We start from the raw sequence: 19466 nt of genomic DNA, 5'->3' as shown, positions 1-19466 counted from the left end.
ACTAGATAAGTCACTTTTATTCTAACTACATGCTATTGTTCATCTTCCCAATGATGACAGGAGTTCATATTCAACTATGAATTTCAGTTCTTACCGATTTAGGAGCTGATCCTGAAATTTCTGCACAAGTAGCTCTGACAGAAGTGGCCCCATTTGACTTAATGGCAGACTGCTCATGCACTTGTGAATCACTCCCCCAAAAACCAGTTGCAGGTGTCACCTATTGTTTTGGGTTTCACTTTCAGGAAAAAAAAGCAGCACATTAGTTTAGACACATGGTCACCCAACAGATTACAAAAATGACAGACCTGTGGCTTATGTTTTTGAGGGGTCTAGTGGCTTCTTGTGGGTCCACAGCATGAGTCAGTTACCAGGCCTGAACGTCTCGGCTCCAGGCAGCACCTGGAAGAGCTGCTGCACATGGGAAGCCAGTGAAAAGCAGAGTTTGTGCCCACCTAGCTGAGAGTCGAGGCTCACATGGCCTGGTTTTGCAACACAGGTATTTTAAATTGTTTATTTGTATAATGTACATGCAGCTGTTACATAAAACACATTTACATCCAGGTAACACACACAATTCTCCAATGCACGTTTGCAGGTGTGGGCTATGCATAAATCTGCAATCAGCTCTAAGCTGGCAGTGCTGTGGTGTGCCCAATGTGTGTGAACAAGATTAATGCCTAGATGCTGTCAGCCCCAAATTCAGGATGCCCACATTCAGAATACAGCAGTTAAATTATCTCCATCAAGTCAAAAGGACGTATTTGTTAGTTCAAGACAGAAATCCATTTCTTGCAGGACATGTCTGAATCCCTGGGGTTTTTTTGGTAGCTTTCTAATCAATTCTTAAACTTCTGCCTAGGACAGGACTGAAATCCCAGCAGCTTCAATAACTCTGCTAGCCCTGCAGAAGAGCTGCACGGGCAGGAGCATGACTGTGGACCATCCCAACCAGCTCCTGCCACATTCCCTGCTTTGTCTGGTGCCAAAAGCAACACAACAGAGGGTTTCTACTGGGTTTGTGCTGAGCCTCTCTCAGCAGTGTCCACGAATGGGCGAACAGCAATACCAGGTCCCCTGAGGTGACCTCTGCTCTGCACACTTTGGTGTGTACCTGTCACTCACAGCCACCCAAAAGGGAGTGCTTGAACCACACCTTGGGTTGATACCTTCCCTTGACATCCATGTTTCCCAAGGACAAAATGATCACAATGACATTTAACCACTCCTGACCAGGGCCAAATTGAAACCAGTAATCTCATCATTGGCTGCATGTCCCATTAGCAGTTTGTAAACCAATGGTCCCAGTAGGTTTTATTTAAAATACCATTACTAATCATTGGGTGGGCTCTTTGCAGGTCCTTTCTCTTTCTTTTTTCCTTAAATACAATTACATATCTCTTTACCATATGAAAACACAGTTATATTTTTTTCTTTTTTTTTTAAGGGAAATGTCATCTTTTTTTTTCTTTTTAAACAGGCGAGGCCAGATTACAAATTCCTGAGTTTATACTGCACTTAACACAGTCTCCCTTCTTGAATGTTGAGCTGTTTACAGCATGCTGGCAATATGCACCATTTCCCTTGCCATCTGTAATGCCAGATGTAGTAAAACTTCATTTCAGTACAGTGAATTAGGGCCTGTATTGCATTGGTTTTGAATAGATGCAAAGACTTAGACCTGGAGGACTTGGAGAAATAGCTTTCCTCCTGTGACTGGTCATTTGTGCATCATCTTTAATATTTGCCAAGTTGATTAAGGGAAAACATCTTTACCATCATTTTTTTTTTTTTAACAAGAGCTCACTGAAAAACATCTGAAATGAGGAAATCCTAGTCTAAACACTTACGTTTAAACTGCAAATTTTCTTAAAGAAACACTCCTTTGAAAGACATCGTTCTTTTAATAAAGTCCAGTATACGGTATGTACAAAAGCTCCTACTAGAGATATATATATATAGATATATATATATATGTATATATATATATGTGGAATGCATTCACTTATCCGTGTTCACAAACATTTTAATGGTGAAATGTTAGTCTTTAATCTGGTTCTGGCACCAAAATGTCTTTATTCCTTGTCCACTTTTGTTACTCCAAATTTATCTGTGAAGAGCTAGCAGGGAAAAAAAGGATTTTGCTTTTTTGTTGAATGGTTCCCTATTGGGATTCTCAGCCAGCAATATAAAGTTGCTTATGTGTTGGGTACAACTTTAAATCCTCATTATAATCATGTGTTCCTTGGAGTAGGTAAGTCAATAACTATAGGTGGATTAAGTGGCTGGTAATTCACAGTGCACACAGATGCATTCACATAGGTGGTGGTTCCATCAGCCATGACACCATAACCTAAAAAGGAAGAAAAATTCTGGTTACTCTCATTATTCCGTATTATCTTCTTTCATTTTTAATTACCTTTATCACACAATGATAAGTGCCACATTTTTTTATTACTCAGAAGGAATTTAAAAATTATCTTTGTGCAAAACATAAATGTTCCCTGAATCAATACCATCTTTTTCCTACAGAATAACTTTTTAAATTGTGTAAGAAAAGCAAAATGGGCCTTCAGTAGCTGGTGGCTATTATCTCTGGCAGCCAGCACACTAGGCCTCCTTAGAATGACAGATACTTCTCTCTGCAGAGATTTTTCTCTTTAAACTGTTTTTGTTTTGGAAAGGATGCTTCTGATAGTTTAGGGTTGCAGTCATCAGTGCAGCAAACTTTGGGCAATTTTAATCTTCCCACCTTTTTTTCCTGCCCTGTGTTGAAGATCCTTTAAGCAACCAATGAAAAAAAAACATTGCTTGACTGAAGCAAGTACGTGTGCATGTGCATGAGGGCAGGATTTGCCTAGTAGGAACCTCTTCTTGCTATGTCTTTGAACTTGTTGACCAAACTTGATGGAAAGGCACTAAAATGCCTGCCCAGGCTGAGAAAAGATGGCTTTATTATTGAGTGCATTGTCTAACAGACAAGGTGAATTCACGCCCTAAAACACCAGAACATTTCCACAGGAGAACACACACATCTCTGTGTCTCACCAGTGGTGAAAAAGCTTCAGCTACATCTCATGTCTGGCTAGACACCCAAGGCAAACAATTCCAGAGTTAAATCTGCAGAAAAGCAAACTTTCAGCTCTAATTCCTGCAGAAGTACAGTGAAATGCTGTTTCAGAAAGTGAAGAAGAAGCCCTTTGACAACCTTGGTGTTATGAAAAAAGAAGACACTCTCCATTGTCAAAAATCTTTTAATGAATCTCTAAAAAAACCCATAAGGTTGATTATATGAAAGCTAAAGGCCTAATGTTGGAAACTTTCACTGAAATATTATGATCAATATGAAGAACTGCATTTGACATCAGAAATACGTGATTTTGGGGAAATCACCTGGTGGAAAGCATTTGCACTAAGATTCAATCTCACCTTTCATAAAGTTAATAGTGAAATGTATTCATTGCTATATACACACTAAGCTCTAGCTATTCAAACCCTAGGTACTGAGGACCCCATGTTTTCTCTGAATGCAATTTTGTGTCTTTCACAGCACTGAAAACTGCATAATTTGTAAACAAAGAAACAGTAGCCAAATTCCTTTCTTTTTGGTTCCTTGAAACACCCTGAATAATGCAAGGCCTCCTGCACCTTCCATGGAAAAACTACACTATAATTAGGACCTAGGGAGGGAAGAAAACTCTGTCAGGCTCCTGTCACAGGAATTTCTTTAAATCCCTTTCTGTTTGCCATGGACTGACTGTTCTGAGGAAAACACAAAATGCACAGAGGAGAGTCAGCACCGCGGCTGGGACTTTCTGTCTCCTTGGCTACATATTTGAAGAGACCAGACACTTTCTTTTGCTGGAAGATTCCTAATGCTGCAGCTTTCACTCCTGTCCCACTGCCAGCAGGGTTTCCTTGGTCATGACCTCAGTGGAGTACTGGCTATACTGGGAAAAGCAGAATTTTAGCCAGAGCCTCTGCCATGCTGCTTGTCCCTTCCATGGGTGCATCAGCAGCAAGCCCATGTGCAGAGATAGTTTTTGGCAGACATGGTAGTGCAGAGAGGGAACAGGGAAGAAACATCTCTTATAAGCACCTCTTCTCCCCAGATGTTCAGTAAATGACTGCTGCAGATGTAGCTATGCTCACTCCGAGAAAGAACTCATCTGTTGAAATCATGCATTCTCTCTACAAAGTGCAGCTTCGTTTGCACAGGCTGCCTGCAATGGGAATTCTCCTCTGCAGAGATTTAGCATCCCACTGACAAACAGGATCTGCACTTCCCCATTTGTTTTCTCTAAATTATGATAGTTAACAAGAAGAGTATCTTGTTTCTGTGTTTTGATACCTACTGTGCCAACTACATTAATTCACAGGATTTACTATTCTGTGGAGGTGCCATTCTCTTCCCTTGAGAGCCAAAGCTGGACTTGGTTATAGCAGATGTGATTTTGTTTACCTGCCTGAAGCTTCATGGCTTGTTGTTTGCTTATATCCCCTGCAACTCTCTTGGCTTATAATTTCTGAAATGACAATGAGTTTGAACTGTACTCACCAGCTCTCTTGGTTGGAATATCAAAGACTGCTCTAGCAGCATTATTTATTTACTCTGTGATTTAACAGCACTTTGGACATTAACCAGGCATTAATAGGTCACTGCAGATGAGACACAGGACCTAATCCTTGAGCTATAAAATAATGATCTGAACATCTTATCCATTAATTTTACATCACCAGCCATGTCACTTCTATGTGCTGTGGTGAAAGCCTCCAGCAGCAAGTCAGAGAGGGATATCTTAGGAAGGGTTCTTCACAAAACCAGAAGTATCTGTGTGCCAGTTCCTCCAGTTTTTCCATCTCTGCCCTGCTGAGACCCACAGAGATCTTACAGCAAAGGCTGGAGCAGTCCCAGAAGCAGAAAACTGGCAGCTGTGGAGTACCTTTTCCTGCCAGTAAGTTAACTCTGCCAAAGATGGAGCAGTTGATAATACACACGTACACGCCAATGGCTCACTCCTGCACAGCCCACTGCTTCTGCTTGGGGTGGCAGCACTGCTTGAAGCCTTCTGCCTTGCTCTGTGAACAGGACAGGCAGCATCTACCTTTCCTTTTGCCTGGAGATGAGCTCCTGCTATCACTGACTTCAGCAGAGCATATCTGTCACCATTTACTTGGCTTGTGCAAAGGGAACTCTTTTTTTTTTTTTTTTTTTCCTCCAGTAAAATATCAAATAGTCAATAGAACCACTTGTTTTGTCTGAGCACAAAATGTTTCCCCTGACAAAGCAACCAAATGCATCCATAAATATCTTGGAACTTCTACACCAGTCAGTGGTGATACCCCTCTTGATTTCAACTTCATATACACTCAGATGGAGAGAGACAAGTTACTGTAAAATCTTGAAGATCAAGCCTTAGAAGCAACACTCAAAATATTCCTACCCCTTTTACAAGCACAGAAGTTAACACACAGAGATCTTACATGAATTATTGTGAAGCACAGATTCTGCTAAGGAAAAAAAATCCCTCCATCCTAATATTTAGTCACTTTCTGTAACTACTGGACTTGTATTCTTATTTTAAAATTCACAGTACTCATCCCTGTGAAGGAAGCATCAACCTGTTTTGTAGATGTAGAAAATGAAAGATAAGCTCAAGTACAAGTATTGAAATGTAGATATCAGCCAATTTCACCTCTATATATACAGCTAAATATGTATCTGAATTCAAGTGCTTCAGTTCAGACATTCAAGTTTGAAAATGCTGGTTAAGACTTCTCTGTTTGCCATTTCTAAAAACATATACAAAAAGAAATGTGCTCTGACCTTCATGGATATGTCCAAAAACATGAAGCCTTGGCTGTATTCGTCTCTGGACTGTGTTCAGCAGCTCAACACATCCTACTCGTTGCATTTTCTTAGGAACCCAGTCTAGAAAACCTTTGGAAAAGGAAGAAAAGCTTTAAGAGAAGACAGGTAATCCACAAAGCTGTGCTGTTATACAGCATTTTTGAGATTTCATGTCTCATGGCTTTTTACAAACAGCCACAGGAGAATTGAAATGGCAAAAACTGTGTCTGTCTTGGTATGCAGAAGAGGAAGGAAAGAAAAATACTGGTGGAAAACCATAAAAGCTCATCTGGATAAAAAGGACTATGATAACTCTTTCCAGTTCTTTTTTTTTCAAAGAATAAATATAGTCACTGCAATCAAAGCATTTTTTGCACTGTTGTTAATGGGATAATTCAATGCTTTACCCCTTTTTCTTCCTGAAGAGAATGAGGTGTAAAGAGCAGTAAAACCAAAGGGAGCCTCTAAAGAATTTAAAAGAACATTTAACTATTTAAAACCAGTCCTGGGACCTACTTTTTTAGATTGAACACTTGAACCAATGTAATGGAATCTGGGCTGCCAATACTACAACTCTACTGTTATTACATTTAATCCTACAGCAGGGGAGCTCAGGTGAGGAGTCCACTACATGCCCAAAAGTGACATCCTTGAGTTAAACCACTTCATGGCACAGCAAGCCCCACTTCCCTAAACTGACGAATCTCAGATGGGAACAGAAACTCAGGCCTTTTGCAGAAGATGTATTTAAGTGCTGCATTTACTTGCACAAAAATTGCGTAAAAATGTATTTCTTATGAAAATAGACAGAAATGTTACATCAACTTGCCTCTTTGTCTAAAAATACTGCAGGGGGAAGTTTACTGCCAACTGAAGTCCATGTTTCTTTCCAAGTAGTAGTATAAGGAGGATGTTGTATTGCAGTGTTTGCAACAATCAATCTGTTTTCTCTCTATTGTTCAGTCATTTTCATCAGGCTCAGATTTGGAAACCTAGAAGATAAAATCTTCCTGGTTTTATTTTGTTGTTCTGACATTTTCCCTGTGTGCCTGTCACAGCTTTGCATCTCTTGGATTTTCTGCAGTAGTGTGAATATATTCTGCTTTTAGCCAGAGGTACAGAGCCTGGACCTGGTTTTCATACATTTACTTTTGATGTCCACTCAAGCATGGCTAAGCAGCCAACCAACTGGTTTAAAAGACCAAAAGTGTGGTATTCAAGCTCTTGGAAAAGCTCTCAGATTTGCTAGAGCTTCAGGGTAGGTTCACACATTGAGAAATACCTCTTTAGCTGCCAGTGCTTGAAAACTGGGCTCAGTAAACTGTGAGGTTTTACCAAAATGGCAAAAGTTTGCACTTGTTTCATAGCTACTCAGAGAGCTAAGTTCAATTTTCAGAAAAAAGAAAAACAAACCTGGGAGTGGGGCATCCTAAGTGCCAAAAAGAGGAAGTTCTCATCATGGTCAAAGACCTAAAGGTGCTGTTTGACACCTGTCAGGGAATGTAGAAAAAGAAAGCCCTGCTGAACTACAGCCAGGCTGAGCAATGCTCACTCCTCCTGAATTCCCATGTGCCATCGAAGGGAGGTCAAAATTCACCAGAGAAAACAGCACTTATGATGTCAAAGTGAGGCCAGCAATTCCTCTGGAATAAAGTAATGTTTGGGGTTTTTTTCAGAGTAAACATATTATAGCCATAGGTTTTATTACTCCAGTGATTTGAAACAGTTAATTGTCAAAATGTCTGCGGTGAACATAAAGCCGAAAGTATTTCCACTTCAAAAACTTCACAAACAAAAATCCATAAAATTAACTTCTCCATTAAATTAAGCATTATTTATGTTGAACATGTTTTTGTTTACATGCATTATCACCCTTCTGAAGCCTTCCCATATGTTTGCAGCTTATTATGTACACCTCACTACACAGACTAAGAATAATTGATTACACCTAGCTAACAATTAGAGTTCATCTTAGGGGTTTTTTAATGTTTGGTTACTTGAAACAGGTTTCTGCAGCTGTCAGGAAAGTATAAATCTTTGTCACAGACTATCAAGCAGACAGCTGCAAATGAAGACTTAAAGGTGAAATTAAATTAAAACCAAAGAAAATAAAGTGAACTTTTGGAAGAGAAATAAAAGAATCATAAATGGAGATCTTTAGGAAACAAAAATATGCAGATATGGAAATGAGCATTAATCTGATCCCATAATCAAAAATTCTATATTTCATAAGCTGTGAAATACATTGCATATCTTTGTTAATAATAATAAACAGGTTACTAATAAAATGGTCCAAAATAGCTGTTCTGACCTTTTTTCCTCATCCTCTGTGAACCTCCCATCTATTCTGCTTTAGAGTAGTGCTTTGGGATGAAGTAGTGTTTCATCCCAAAGCACTACTCTAAAACAGAAGAGAAAAATTACTTGGATTTTTGTTACATGGCTAAATGAAAATCAAAGTTCATTAACTCTTAATGGTTCTTCTGCATCTAAATCAGACCATTTCAAATCTATGTAATAATGTATTATTAATTAGTTCAGAAGGATGCACACTCTTGAAGTGAGGGAATCAGAGAGCAGCACAGAAAATGGATGGTGGGCAGAATTTAGGCAGCCATGCTGCAGAAAAAAGCCCAGAATTTGCAAGAGGACTGATTGCTATTTATGGTCATTAGGAACAACGCTAGTGAGGTTCTGAGTTCCAAGATGAGAATAAGAGGAATCAGCTTTCTGTTTAAAATAATTGGCTGGGGGGTTCAAGGGGGATCCTGTCTCCCAAAGGGTCTGTGGACAGAGCTGCACAATGAGGTGGGTCTGTAAGTTAAGCAGAGTGCTCAGTTCTTTGAAGTGTCATATATTTGTTGCCATGGGAGTCAGGGAGACCAACAGCTCCTGCCCTCAGGCAGAGGGTTCTGTGCTTGAGCCATCTATTAATGCATCAATACGAGAGAGACAAAGAAACAGGGACTTCTAAAAAATAAAGGAAATTCTAGGGGGATGATTGAAGATAAAGAATTGAAAGGGAAAAAACCCCATTTACTGAGCCATGGAGATGGGGGGAATTCACATTACTCCATTACAATCACTGGAGATGGGTGGCCTTTCCTCAGAATTACTGCAATTATTAATTACTTTTCAATTATTAAATTTACTATTAAATTTATTATTAAAGTCTGCCTGTTGAGTGCCAGCTCTGCAGTGCTCTTTAGGGGTCCTCCTCCCTCTCCTGATGCCTGAGGCTACTGGAGAGGCCTGGTGGCTAAAGCAGCAAGCTGGTTGAATCTCCAATTTCCAACATTAGATTTCAAGTGAATCTCCAGTCAGCTGAAGTTTGAATTGTTCTACAGCTGGCCAGCTGGCTTTAAAAGGGGTTTTCAAAGTGCTGAAAAAGCTTCTGAAAAAGTTTTAAATATGACTTATAAATAAAACTACATGAAAGGCACAGCATTGTGCCTTGGAACCTAGGAGGGATTACCCCCATACCAATGGCTTGGAGCTGATATCTCAGGGCTGAAACAATTTCTGACATCCACTTTTACAATACAGGCTCATATTAAAATCAGTCTGTGGCATGGCATGAGACTCCACTTAGGTGAAGAATCAAAACACACACCCCTAACTGTGAGAAACTGCTCACAAAGAGCTACTTTCCCCCAGGATTAGTGAGCAGTGGAATGCAAACATGTCTTTCTAAAGAAAACAAAACACAAACCCTTTAGATACTTTCTCCTCCAAGCTCTGAAAGAGAAGAAAGGGTGGAAGATGAGGGTTTTAGCTTCAGGAAATTGGGGAATCTAAAGGTTTAAAGAAACCAACTGCCTCCATTTCACGCAAAGCACAGTAAGGCTCAGCAGAACACTTGAGTACAAGCTTCTTGTTCATGTCTACTTATTAAATTAGTGAGAGTCAAACACACAGTCGCATTAAATATAGACTGCTGTATGTTAAATACATTGAAAAAAAGCTTAAAAGCCGTAAGCCTTTACTGAATCTGGACAAGTTTGTGTGATTGTATTTTTTCTGTAGCAAAGGTAATGTCCAAATTTTCTAGGAATACGAGAAATCTCTTATAGATAGAGAGCTTTTATATCACCTATATTAAAATAATTGGAAAATGTACATGCAAAACTATTTCTTTTTAAACTCTTCATGTTGCCAAATTGTATTACAGATAAGCAATTCAACCATCCTGTCCAAAGAACGGGCAAACAATGGGGAGCATCTGGGTTTGTAAGACAGAAGGTGCACCAACTCAGCATAATGAGGGAAAAAAGAGATTCTGGGTACTTGTTGGTGGGAGAATGCAGTAGCAAGTCAGGGAGAAAGTGATAAAAATTAAAATCCTAATCCTGCATTTCTCTTCAAACAGGCTCCATGCCTTCAATCTAGTAATTTCAACAGTGGCAGATTAGAAATGTGCATAGGAAAACTAGACCCTGCTTATTTGTAAAGCTCATTATGGCTTTATGTGTTAATATTTTATTTTTAAAGCCATTATTTAATTCCCTGCCATTGAGTAGAGGTATCATAGGTAATCATGAGCTGAAGTCCTGGTGCTGCTGAAATCAGTATGCATGTTGCTTTTGACTTTTGTAAGTGAGGATTGCACTCTTTTTCTAAGGAAAGCCATCAGTTACCATATAATCATCTGAAATACACAGCTAAGAGCACTATTATTTTCTTACCGAGAGGTGGTCCATGTGTTATAAGAATATCTATTCCATCTGGAATAAGGTTCCATTTCTCTAATAGTGCTTGGCCTCGTGGAAGATTAAAGCCCCAGCCATAAAACCAAGGTTGCCTGCCAAGAGAGGAGGAGAATATCTTCAGTGCTACTTCCATGTACTGGTTATCTAATTAAAATACTGAGATTGACTCTTTGCTACCATGGAATTTGAAGACACAAATAGCATTAATTTTCTTTGTGTGCACAGTAAGCCCCTCTTTCCATACTAGCAGTGTAGTTTAACTTGTATGGCAAATACGAGCAGTCCTCCCTGCTTTCAGTAGGCAGCACAGAGTAAAATATTCACAGTATTGCTCCAGCTACTTACAAGGCCTGGATACCAAGATCTCCATGTGTGGATTATCACGCTGACTCTCACAACATTTAGAAGAACAGCTGTCTCAGACACCTTCACGTGATTTATGTTTCACATTGGCTCCCAGCACGTTTGGCCCTTAGCCTATGACCAGCTGGGCAAGGACAGACCCTGGCACCATGACAGATCCTGCTCCGAACTCAGAGATATCATTTCTGCTGCTTTGTTTCCCTAATTGGATACATCCCACCAGAACAAGAATGCTGCTGCTTCTCTTACACACAAATTTCTTCTGTCCTCTGGTGTGTTGACTTGCTTTTAAGTAAGACTTTCCAAGACTTATCAGACAGGCATTTACATTTTTTAAAACATACTCATGGAGCAGCTCATCATGGAGCAGCAGGACTGTAACACTGCTAGTCAGAATATAATTTATCTGTATCTTGCTATCCCATTGATTAAAAAACTATATTTCACAGCAATTATACCACAGTGTTAAATTATGTCTTGCTGACTAGGCTCTAATTCTAGGTCATAAAATTGAGGGGTTAGTTTTAGGTTGGAAGTTTTAATAATTTCTTGACTGACGTCCTGTGGCCATACTCATATTTGAAGAGCAATGAACAAAAGGTTTTTCTTCCACAGACAAAAAGAGGCTCAACTGCTGATAACTGAAAGGCTTTCTTTCTCATCCCCTGCCTCTTCATCACATGCTCTGGATAACCAGGGTTTTGAGAAACAGGTGTCTCAGGGAAAAAAAAAAAGGTGAATCTTTGAACATCTGCTATTGGGACCAGAAATATATGTCCCAGCCTCCAGAAGCTGTGATGAGGGAGGTGAAGAAGGTGTGTGAAGGAGAAATGCCAACAGCACTAGCAGTGAAACACAAATCTTATTCTGAGTAACATTGCTCAGGCCAAGGCAGCTGGCTAAGGCACATCCCTGCATGAGGCCACAAACTCACACTTCTCTGGTTCCCTGTTCAGCATTCCAAGCAGCCTTTCCTCACCTTCCTGCTGCCAGGGTCCAGAGAGAGACTCAGGGGAGACCTTATCTCTCCAAAGTTACCTGAAAGGTGGGAGTTGGGTCTCTTCTCTCAGGTAACAATAAATAGGACAAGAGGAAATGGCGTTAAGTTGCACCAGGGGAGGTTTAGATTGAATATTGGGAAAAATTCTTCCCTGATAGGTCAAGTGGCTAAGTCACCATGCCTGGAAGCATTTAAAAGATGTGCAGATGTGGTACTTGGGGACATGGTTTAGTGGCATCAGGTTTACGGCTGGACTTGATCACCTCAGAGGTCTTTTCCTAAACAATTATGGGATTCTCCCAACTGGCTTATTGTGCAGCAAGGTACCAGCAATGTTACCACGTGACATTGCCACACAGCAACCACACAAGCTCTGTGGAGCTGGATCTGCCCCTCCTTACATTCAGCTCACCACTGAGATAAGGAAATTATGCTTACCACACAGGAATGCCTTGAAAATAAAAAACCTGAAGTTTGTGAGGTGCTTGGATATTACAGAAGTGGAAGGCTTTGTAAAAATATGCAGTGGTTGGCTTTTTCTAAACTCTTCATCCTTTCCTGCCTTGGGATTGCATTCCACACCTAACAGGCCAAGTATTTTTCTTCACCGAGAAGAAAATACTCAACTGTTGGGCAAATTGTAGGCCCAGGATAAGTTCTCTAGCAGCAAGATCTCACTGACAAAATATTTGCAAGGGCAAATACGTGGCAAAAGAAGTGTCAGCACAGTAAACCATGTATTTTAAGTCACTGACAGTTTCAATGGATATGCCAGGAGTGGGCAGAGACAGGAATGTCCCTGGGTCCCTGATGGGAAGCAAGGGGAGGCACTGTCCATAGGTATGCCAGACGGAGAAAGGAAACCAAGGGGAAAGACCAGTATTTGCCCAAGAAGCAAAGGTCAAAAACTCACAAAATAATTATTTTAAGACTACAATGAAGCATTTTTAAAGAGAAATATTCATGACTGCCACAGGTCTCACCAGAAGTCAGCTTAATTCTGCTGAAATCCAGACGACCACAAACCACATAGGCAGCTGTGAGAGCCTCTGCCTGCCTCTACCAGGGCTGGACTACACACGGCCACTTTCTAAAAAAGCCCATTTCCCCTTATGAATAGGCATGATCTGCTTATTAAGACAAGAAGCACTTTCCCCCGTCCCTCCCTCCTCCCTCCCTCGCTCCCTTTGTGGTGACTGCAGCGGGGCTGGTAAGTTATGCATGCTGGAGCTGTTCTTTTGTGAAGGGGAGATGTTACAACTTGTGTGATTTGCCATTATGCTGTCTTTTGTGACAATCCTGAGATGGAAGGAAATGTCTGGAATATTTCTGGCAAAAAAAAAGAAAAAAAAAAAACCCACCAGGTCCAAGAAAGTATTCAGTGGAGGATGTTGGCATGCTTTACATTGGAGAGAAGAAAGACAAGTCACACACTTCAGTGCCCCCACCCCCAAAGCAAATACCATCTTTATAAGCATATAGGGATTTTATAAATCCCCAAGCCCCTTCTTCTGCAAATTTATTACAAAACAGCTATAAAAGTTTCTGAGTAGGAAAAAAAGCCTTCTTCTCTAATACCCACTAATGAGCCCATGACCCGAATATCATGCAAAGACAACTTTGTCTAAAATTTGCATTTATGATAGAACCTGAAAACAAAGTTAAATTCTTTATGTAGAGTACATGGAATTTCTGTATTCCCAGTTAGAGGTTACTCAGGAAAAGTGTAATTATTTTTATAATGTATTTTTCAATAATCTTACATTTGACGAAGAAAACATTGCCAGGTATGTTCTACAAGAGAAAAATCCACTATTATCAGAAAAAAAGAAACCAACCCAAGAAAAATTTATTTGGCAATTAAAGACATACATCATTAATGTATTTCACCTTTGAAGTGAAGCACTCATCTGTAGAAATGTACTTTGATTTAGGTCTTACCTTTTTCAAGAGAACAGCTTGAGTGTTTCCAACACTCTACTGAAATTCAACCGGTTTGTTATTTTGATAAGAATAATGATTGTCTACATGTAAGATTCAAGGGGGAAAATATATCAGAGGTGAATTTGTTTACAGCACAATTAACCTTATGTTTAAAACATTTGATCAAGTTTTGCAGGCCAAATAATCTGCCACACAAAAAGGGCTGAATTATCAGAGTTTGTGCTAGAAATCGGATGTTGCTTTATGTACTGAATTTCTATCTTTCTGTTCTAAAGTAACCATTGGAATAATTTTCTTACAGAATGATAGTTGCTATGACAACCATAGCAAATTTTCCTTTTCTGAAACAGATGTCTCATTTAGTTGAAAATTAGAATGTGAAAAACCCATGGGAAAAATTAATTCAAACTTTAACAGAACACTGACTACAATGTAATCTCTTATAGGTTAACCCCTTAACATCTTTCTGCACTCCTATAGTAACCTTCTCATAAATTCTAATTAAACCAGTTTAACCTCCTAGGAATGACCTTCTTAGCTATCATTAGCACTTTAGTTGTCTTTGAAAGGATCATTTCTGTTATAATAGTAACAGAAAAAAGTCGTACTAAAAAAATAATGGTTAAACATATTACCACCCTAATTATTTATTAGGATTTTTTTTTCTTTTATTCAGCTACTATGGGAAAGAGCTAATATGTAGCCCAAGAACTCTTTTGTCATTTAAATGGGCTTTACTTAGCTTTACATGCGATCTACTGCAAAAGGTGGGGATACACCACACACATCTGACCTGCCCTTTATGAGAAAACTAAAGGTTTTTAATTTTCAAATCAGTGGTACCCACCTCAGTCTGACAGGCAGCCCTAAAAACAAGGGATACTTGACTGGGGAGAACTATCAATGCACATGGATTTTTCTATTACAAGCAATGAAAGACTGAAATTTGATTCTCCATTGCCTTGATTCAATTGAAACCTTTTAACTCAAAGAATGGCTTCCTTCCTTTCCAGCTCAAGGGGAAAGTACCTGGGCACCCCTGCAAACAAACAGGGCAGAAAACCAGTGACACTCCCAGAAACATCCCCCCTTTGCAGGGCTGGGGGTCAGCTAACACAAGAGCAGCAAGATTTACTGCAGCAGCTGCCTCTAGGCTGCCCAGCTGAGTAACACAAATCTTGCCACCAGCAGGCACCAATTACCCTCTTTGACTTCAAGGGAAAAGCCCAGGAGCCACAGGGAGCTCTGGGTGGTTTGACTGAACAGCAGCGGTGTTTCAATGGGATTGGTGGGCAGCATGCTGCAAGCACCCTGGTAGCAAAAAGTGCAGAACTGAAACACATTGTACCTCCTAATTTCTATTGCTTCCTATAAAAATCTTCTATTTTTCCACAGCTGGAAGGCACGTTCTCTCTCTAGAATTCCTTTGCTTACCAAATAAATTTCAAAGGTTCACAAACACATGCAACTTGCTTCAGTCTTTTCTCCACAACAGTTGTCATTTTTCTCCTACAGGAATATAAACAGATATTGGTTGGTGACTGTCAAGAAACTCAGTGGGAAAAGAATGGACCAAATCACCTTTCTCCATCCTGATCCTCTTCCTGAAAGAAGCAAATATTCCATATTTAGAAGACTGGACTACCCATGCTGAAAGCCATACTGGGAGGAGTGGCTGGTCAAAGGCCATGGAGCATGAAAAGCAGATTCCACAGTGGCAAACACAAGCAAAACTCCAACACACCCAGATTGCCAGCCCAAAAAACTCTCTGTTGGACATTTAAGTCTCATTTTTCCTGGTCTTGATATCATCTTACTATCACAACAAGCTACAGTCCTGTGAACATGGGTGTACAGTACTATACACACTGCATACCTTCCCTGGTGGGCAGGTTCTTCAGGTGTTCATATTTTTCCATTCCCCACCACTGCATCAGCTGAATTTAACCAATCACTGCATTTGCCTTTTTAGCCTTTCCTCATTAAAGGAAATTGAGGAATTAAAGGAATTAAGTAATTAACTATTTTACTGAGTATTTCTATTATTTTTAACTCTACTTTCTCACCAAGTAAGCATTCACAAAAGTTCATATTTTTGGGGTTTATTTTGTATCAGCCATTTCATCTAAAGTAGTTGTGAAATAACACAGAGCTTTTTATCTTTTCCTTCTTGCATGCAAAAGGGCCATCCAAAGCAGGAAGGAAAAGGACAAAAGCAGCTATCAGCCATTGGTGCTAAGACTGACTGGCAGGGCACTGTTTGTTTATAGGCTTTGAAATTTCTTTCAGTACCTGGGCATCTGAGCCAAACATAACTGAAATATAAGGAAAAACATGTTTCAGAAAACTTCAGGAGCATGAGAAGACTTATGAGTAACTTCCATGTAAGAGAGGAGAGGATGGTGAGATTTTTAGAGAATAGCAGTGGGCAAAAAGAATTAAACTGTGCAAAAAAGATTTTTTTTAATTCTTAATATTGGAGCCAGATCTTTTTAAATGAAAGTTAAGGCCTTGTACTAACTAATAAACGGAAATGATGCAACTCAAATCCTCTACTGGCCATGACACACAACTCTGCTTCCATGGGGAAGTTTGCCTTACCTGCTTTGCATCCAAGGTTGTCACTCTTGGAACTCTGAATCAAATTAAATTATTGTTTTCACAAAAGGAAAGAAGGATAAAAATCTGAGTATAGCCCTTTGTCAGTAATTATTTCTCTTGCAATTCGAGTTACACATGAAATCATTCATCTTTTGTTTAGTAAAGGATTTCATACAGCTCTGACTGCAAAGAAGAAAGAATGAGCTATGACTAATAGGAACTGATCATTTCTAAACATTAATCTGTTATAAAACAATGAAAAATAAAATGAAATCTACTTTATCTTCATAATAAGAAAAGAAGAAGGTAACAGGTAAGGAGGAAAATTAATGAAAGACTGAATTTAAAATATGCCAGTACCAAATGCAGATAGTTTATCTCATTCTTCTGGAAAGCAAATGATTATACCCCATCTGATATTTTTTAAAAATAATAAAGCAAACAAAGGTAGAAACTAATTTGGAATAATTAGTCAAAAGATTCAATGCTGAGGGTGCAGATGTAGAACTGTACAGACTTTCAGAACAGTCTTAGGGATTTAATGCAGAGATGAGGTCTTGAGTTCCTGATATCTCAGAGCCTGTTCCCCCAGTCTCTTGAGTTCTCAGGATGTAAAACTAGAGATACAGCCAGGTTATCCAGCCCATATTTGAGATACTGATAGCTGGCAGCCACAGAAAGAAGGGTTAGGAGAGGAATTAACTGCCCCTCTGTTTTCAGTCACCATCTCATTTTAAATGTAAAACCTACCAAGAAGGGGCCAATCCAGAACAAAAAAGAAATTTGATGCCCATCTATGCATGACATCTTTTCGTTCACTGTCAGATGCCCAGACAGCTGAAATAAAAAAAAATGTTCTTCCTCACTTTCAACTAGCTGGTGTTTTTTGTAGTCTGCTAAGACACTGCAGGTGTTGGCCTGAGGAGATGGAATACCCCTTTTAGGGGCTCTCTCAGATAAAACATGACTAAAATACGTAGGATATGTAATAAGTACCCTGAGAAACAACAAAAAAGGCTCTCACAGTAGCCACTGAGCTACTGAGCCCCCCAGTTACAGTCAGGCCCAAGAGTTACTCCTTCTAGTAAGTCACCAGGTTTACATTCTTGTCTCTAAATACCAGGAGTGATCAGGCCATATCGACTAACTGTCTGCCAGTTCTTTTCTGATTTTCCTCCCTTTTAATTTTTTTTACCTTCTTTTACTTAGAAAATTCAAGTCCATTTTGATTTAAACAAGCATGAAAACGCTTCCAAAACTAATAAATTATTGCAACATGTGTGCATATATGCATGAAGTGTATTATTAATAATGTTTCCAATCTAGCAACAGATGAACTTACTTCTTGTTTAAAAAAGCACATACTGATAGTTCATATGCCATGTGTCTACCCGAAGTGAACAAAATCCAAGCAATCCTAAATTCCATGTTTACGTTTTCCCACACTCCTAAATTCACTCCACAGTGCAGTGGTGGAAACAAACTGCTGCAATATAGCTTTCTATACCAAAAATGTACATGTTTAACAGCTATCCTTCAGCTATCTAGGAATCTGAGATACCTTAAAAATGTACTTATCTGATGTAGATTACACAATTAGAAATATTTGACACGCATAGGTGCAACCCCATGTTGTAATATCCGGAAAGCTTTGTCTGAAAAAGGGAAATTAGGACCTTCTGAAGAAGGACAAGAAACTCAAGAGGACTACAAGGATGTTGTTGGTTATGCAGGGAAAAAAGTAGAAGGATCAATTCCCAGATAAAGCCTAATCTGCCTACTGATGTAAAAAACAGTAAAAAAATAAGTACATCGGCAACAAAAGGATTGCCAAGGAGAATCTCCATATTTTATTGGTTACAGGGGGAAACATGGTGACAAGGACTGAGGAAAAGGCTGAGGTACTCAATGCTTTCTCTGCCTCACTCTTAAACAGTCAGACTGGTTGTACTCATTGTACAGAGCCCCTGAGCTGGAAGACAAGGACAGGGAGCAGAATGGAGCCCCATAATCCAGGGGGAAAGAGTCAGTGACTGCTACACCACTGACCCTGAGGCACACCCAAGTCTCTGGGGCTGGATGGGATCCACCCAAGAGCTGAGTGTCATCACATGCAGGACACCCAGGGAATCAGCTCCAGCCAAGGTGGGTTTGGGACAGACAGCTACTGCTTGACCCACCCAGCTCCTTCTGTGACAGGGTGAACCCCTCAGCAGATGAAAGAAAGGTGGTTGTGTTTCCCTGGACTTTAGAAAGCCTTTGACACTGTCTCCCACACATTCTCCTGGGGACACCGGCTGCTCACGGCCTGGGTGGGCCCTGCTTCACTGGGTATAAAACCAGGCTGGTGGGGAATGGAGCCACATCCAGGTGGGGCCAGCACCAGTGGGGTCCCCAGGGCTCAGCACTGGGGCCAGTCCTGTTTAATGTCTTCACTGATGATCTGGACAAGGGGATCAAGGGCACACCCAGTCAGTTCATGCACAGCACCCAGCTGGGTGGAGTGTGGATCTGCTGGAGGGCAGGAAGGCTCTGCAGAGGGATCTGGACAGGCTGGATCCATGGGCCCAGGCCAGTGCTCTGAGATTCCACAAGGCCAAGGGCCCAGCCCTGCCTTGGGTCACACCAACCCCTTGCAGCTCCAGGCTGGGGCAGAGGGGCTGGAAAGATGGGAAAGGCCCTGGGGGTGCTGGGGACAGCGGCTGGACAGGAGCCAGGCGTGCCCAGGGGGGCAGGAGGCCAATGGCACCTGGGCTGTGCCAGCCATGGTGTGGCAGCAGGGCCAGGACAGTGACTGTCCCCTGGGCTGGCACTGCTGGGGCCACACCTCAGATCCTGGGACACTTCTGGGAACCTCAGGACAAGACATGGACATGGAGGGGCTGGAGCGTGTCCAGAGAAGGGAACGGAGCTGGGGAAGGGGCTGGAGCACCAGGAGAGGCTGAGGGAGCTGGGGGGGCTCAGCCTGGAGAAAAGGAGGCTCAGGGGGGCCCTTCTG

At 40.6% G+C, this 19466-nt stretch overlaps 1 protein-coding gene across 4 annotated transcripts in view; it reads right to left on the bottom strand.

The window, feature by feature from the left end:
• Window positions 1–486: 486 nt before the first annotated feature.
• Window positions 487–19466, bottom strand: part of MPPED1 (metallophosphoesterase domain containing 1) — a 60143-nt gene continuing 41163 nt past the window's right edge. For all 4 annotated transcript variants that reach the window (XM_063154266.1, XM_063154265.1, XM_063154263.1 and 1 more), the window contains exons 5-7: window positions 10537–10652; window positions 5828–5941; window positions 487–2353 (exon numbers count right to left, since the gene is read on the bottom strand). In XM_063154266.1, the coding sequence (XP_063010336.1) occupies window positions 2235–2353; window positions 5828–5941; window positions 10537–10652 (349 nt within the window). In that variant the 3' untranslated portion in view covers window positions 487–2234. The remainder of the gene's footprint in view (window positions 2354–5827; window positions 5942–10536; window positions 10653–19466) is intronic.

Source organism: Melospiza melodia, chromosome 4 (genome assembly GCF_035770615.1).
Source record: "Melospiza melodia melodia isolate bMelMel2 chromosome 4, bMelMel2.pri, whole genome shotgun sequence".
Lineage (NCBI taxonomy): Eukaryota > Metazoa > Chordata > Aves > Passeriformes > Passerellidae > Melospiza > Melospiza melodia.
This window is presented reverse-complemented; position numbering and strand designations above follow the sequence as displayed.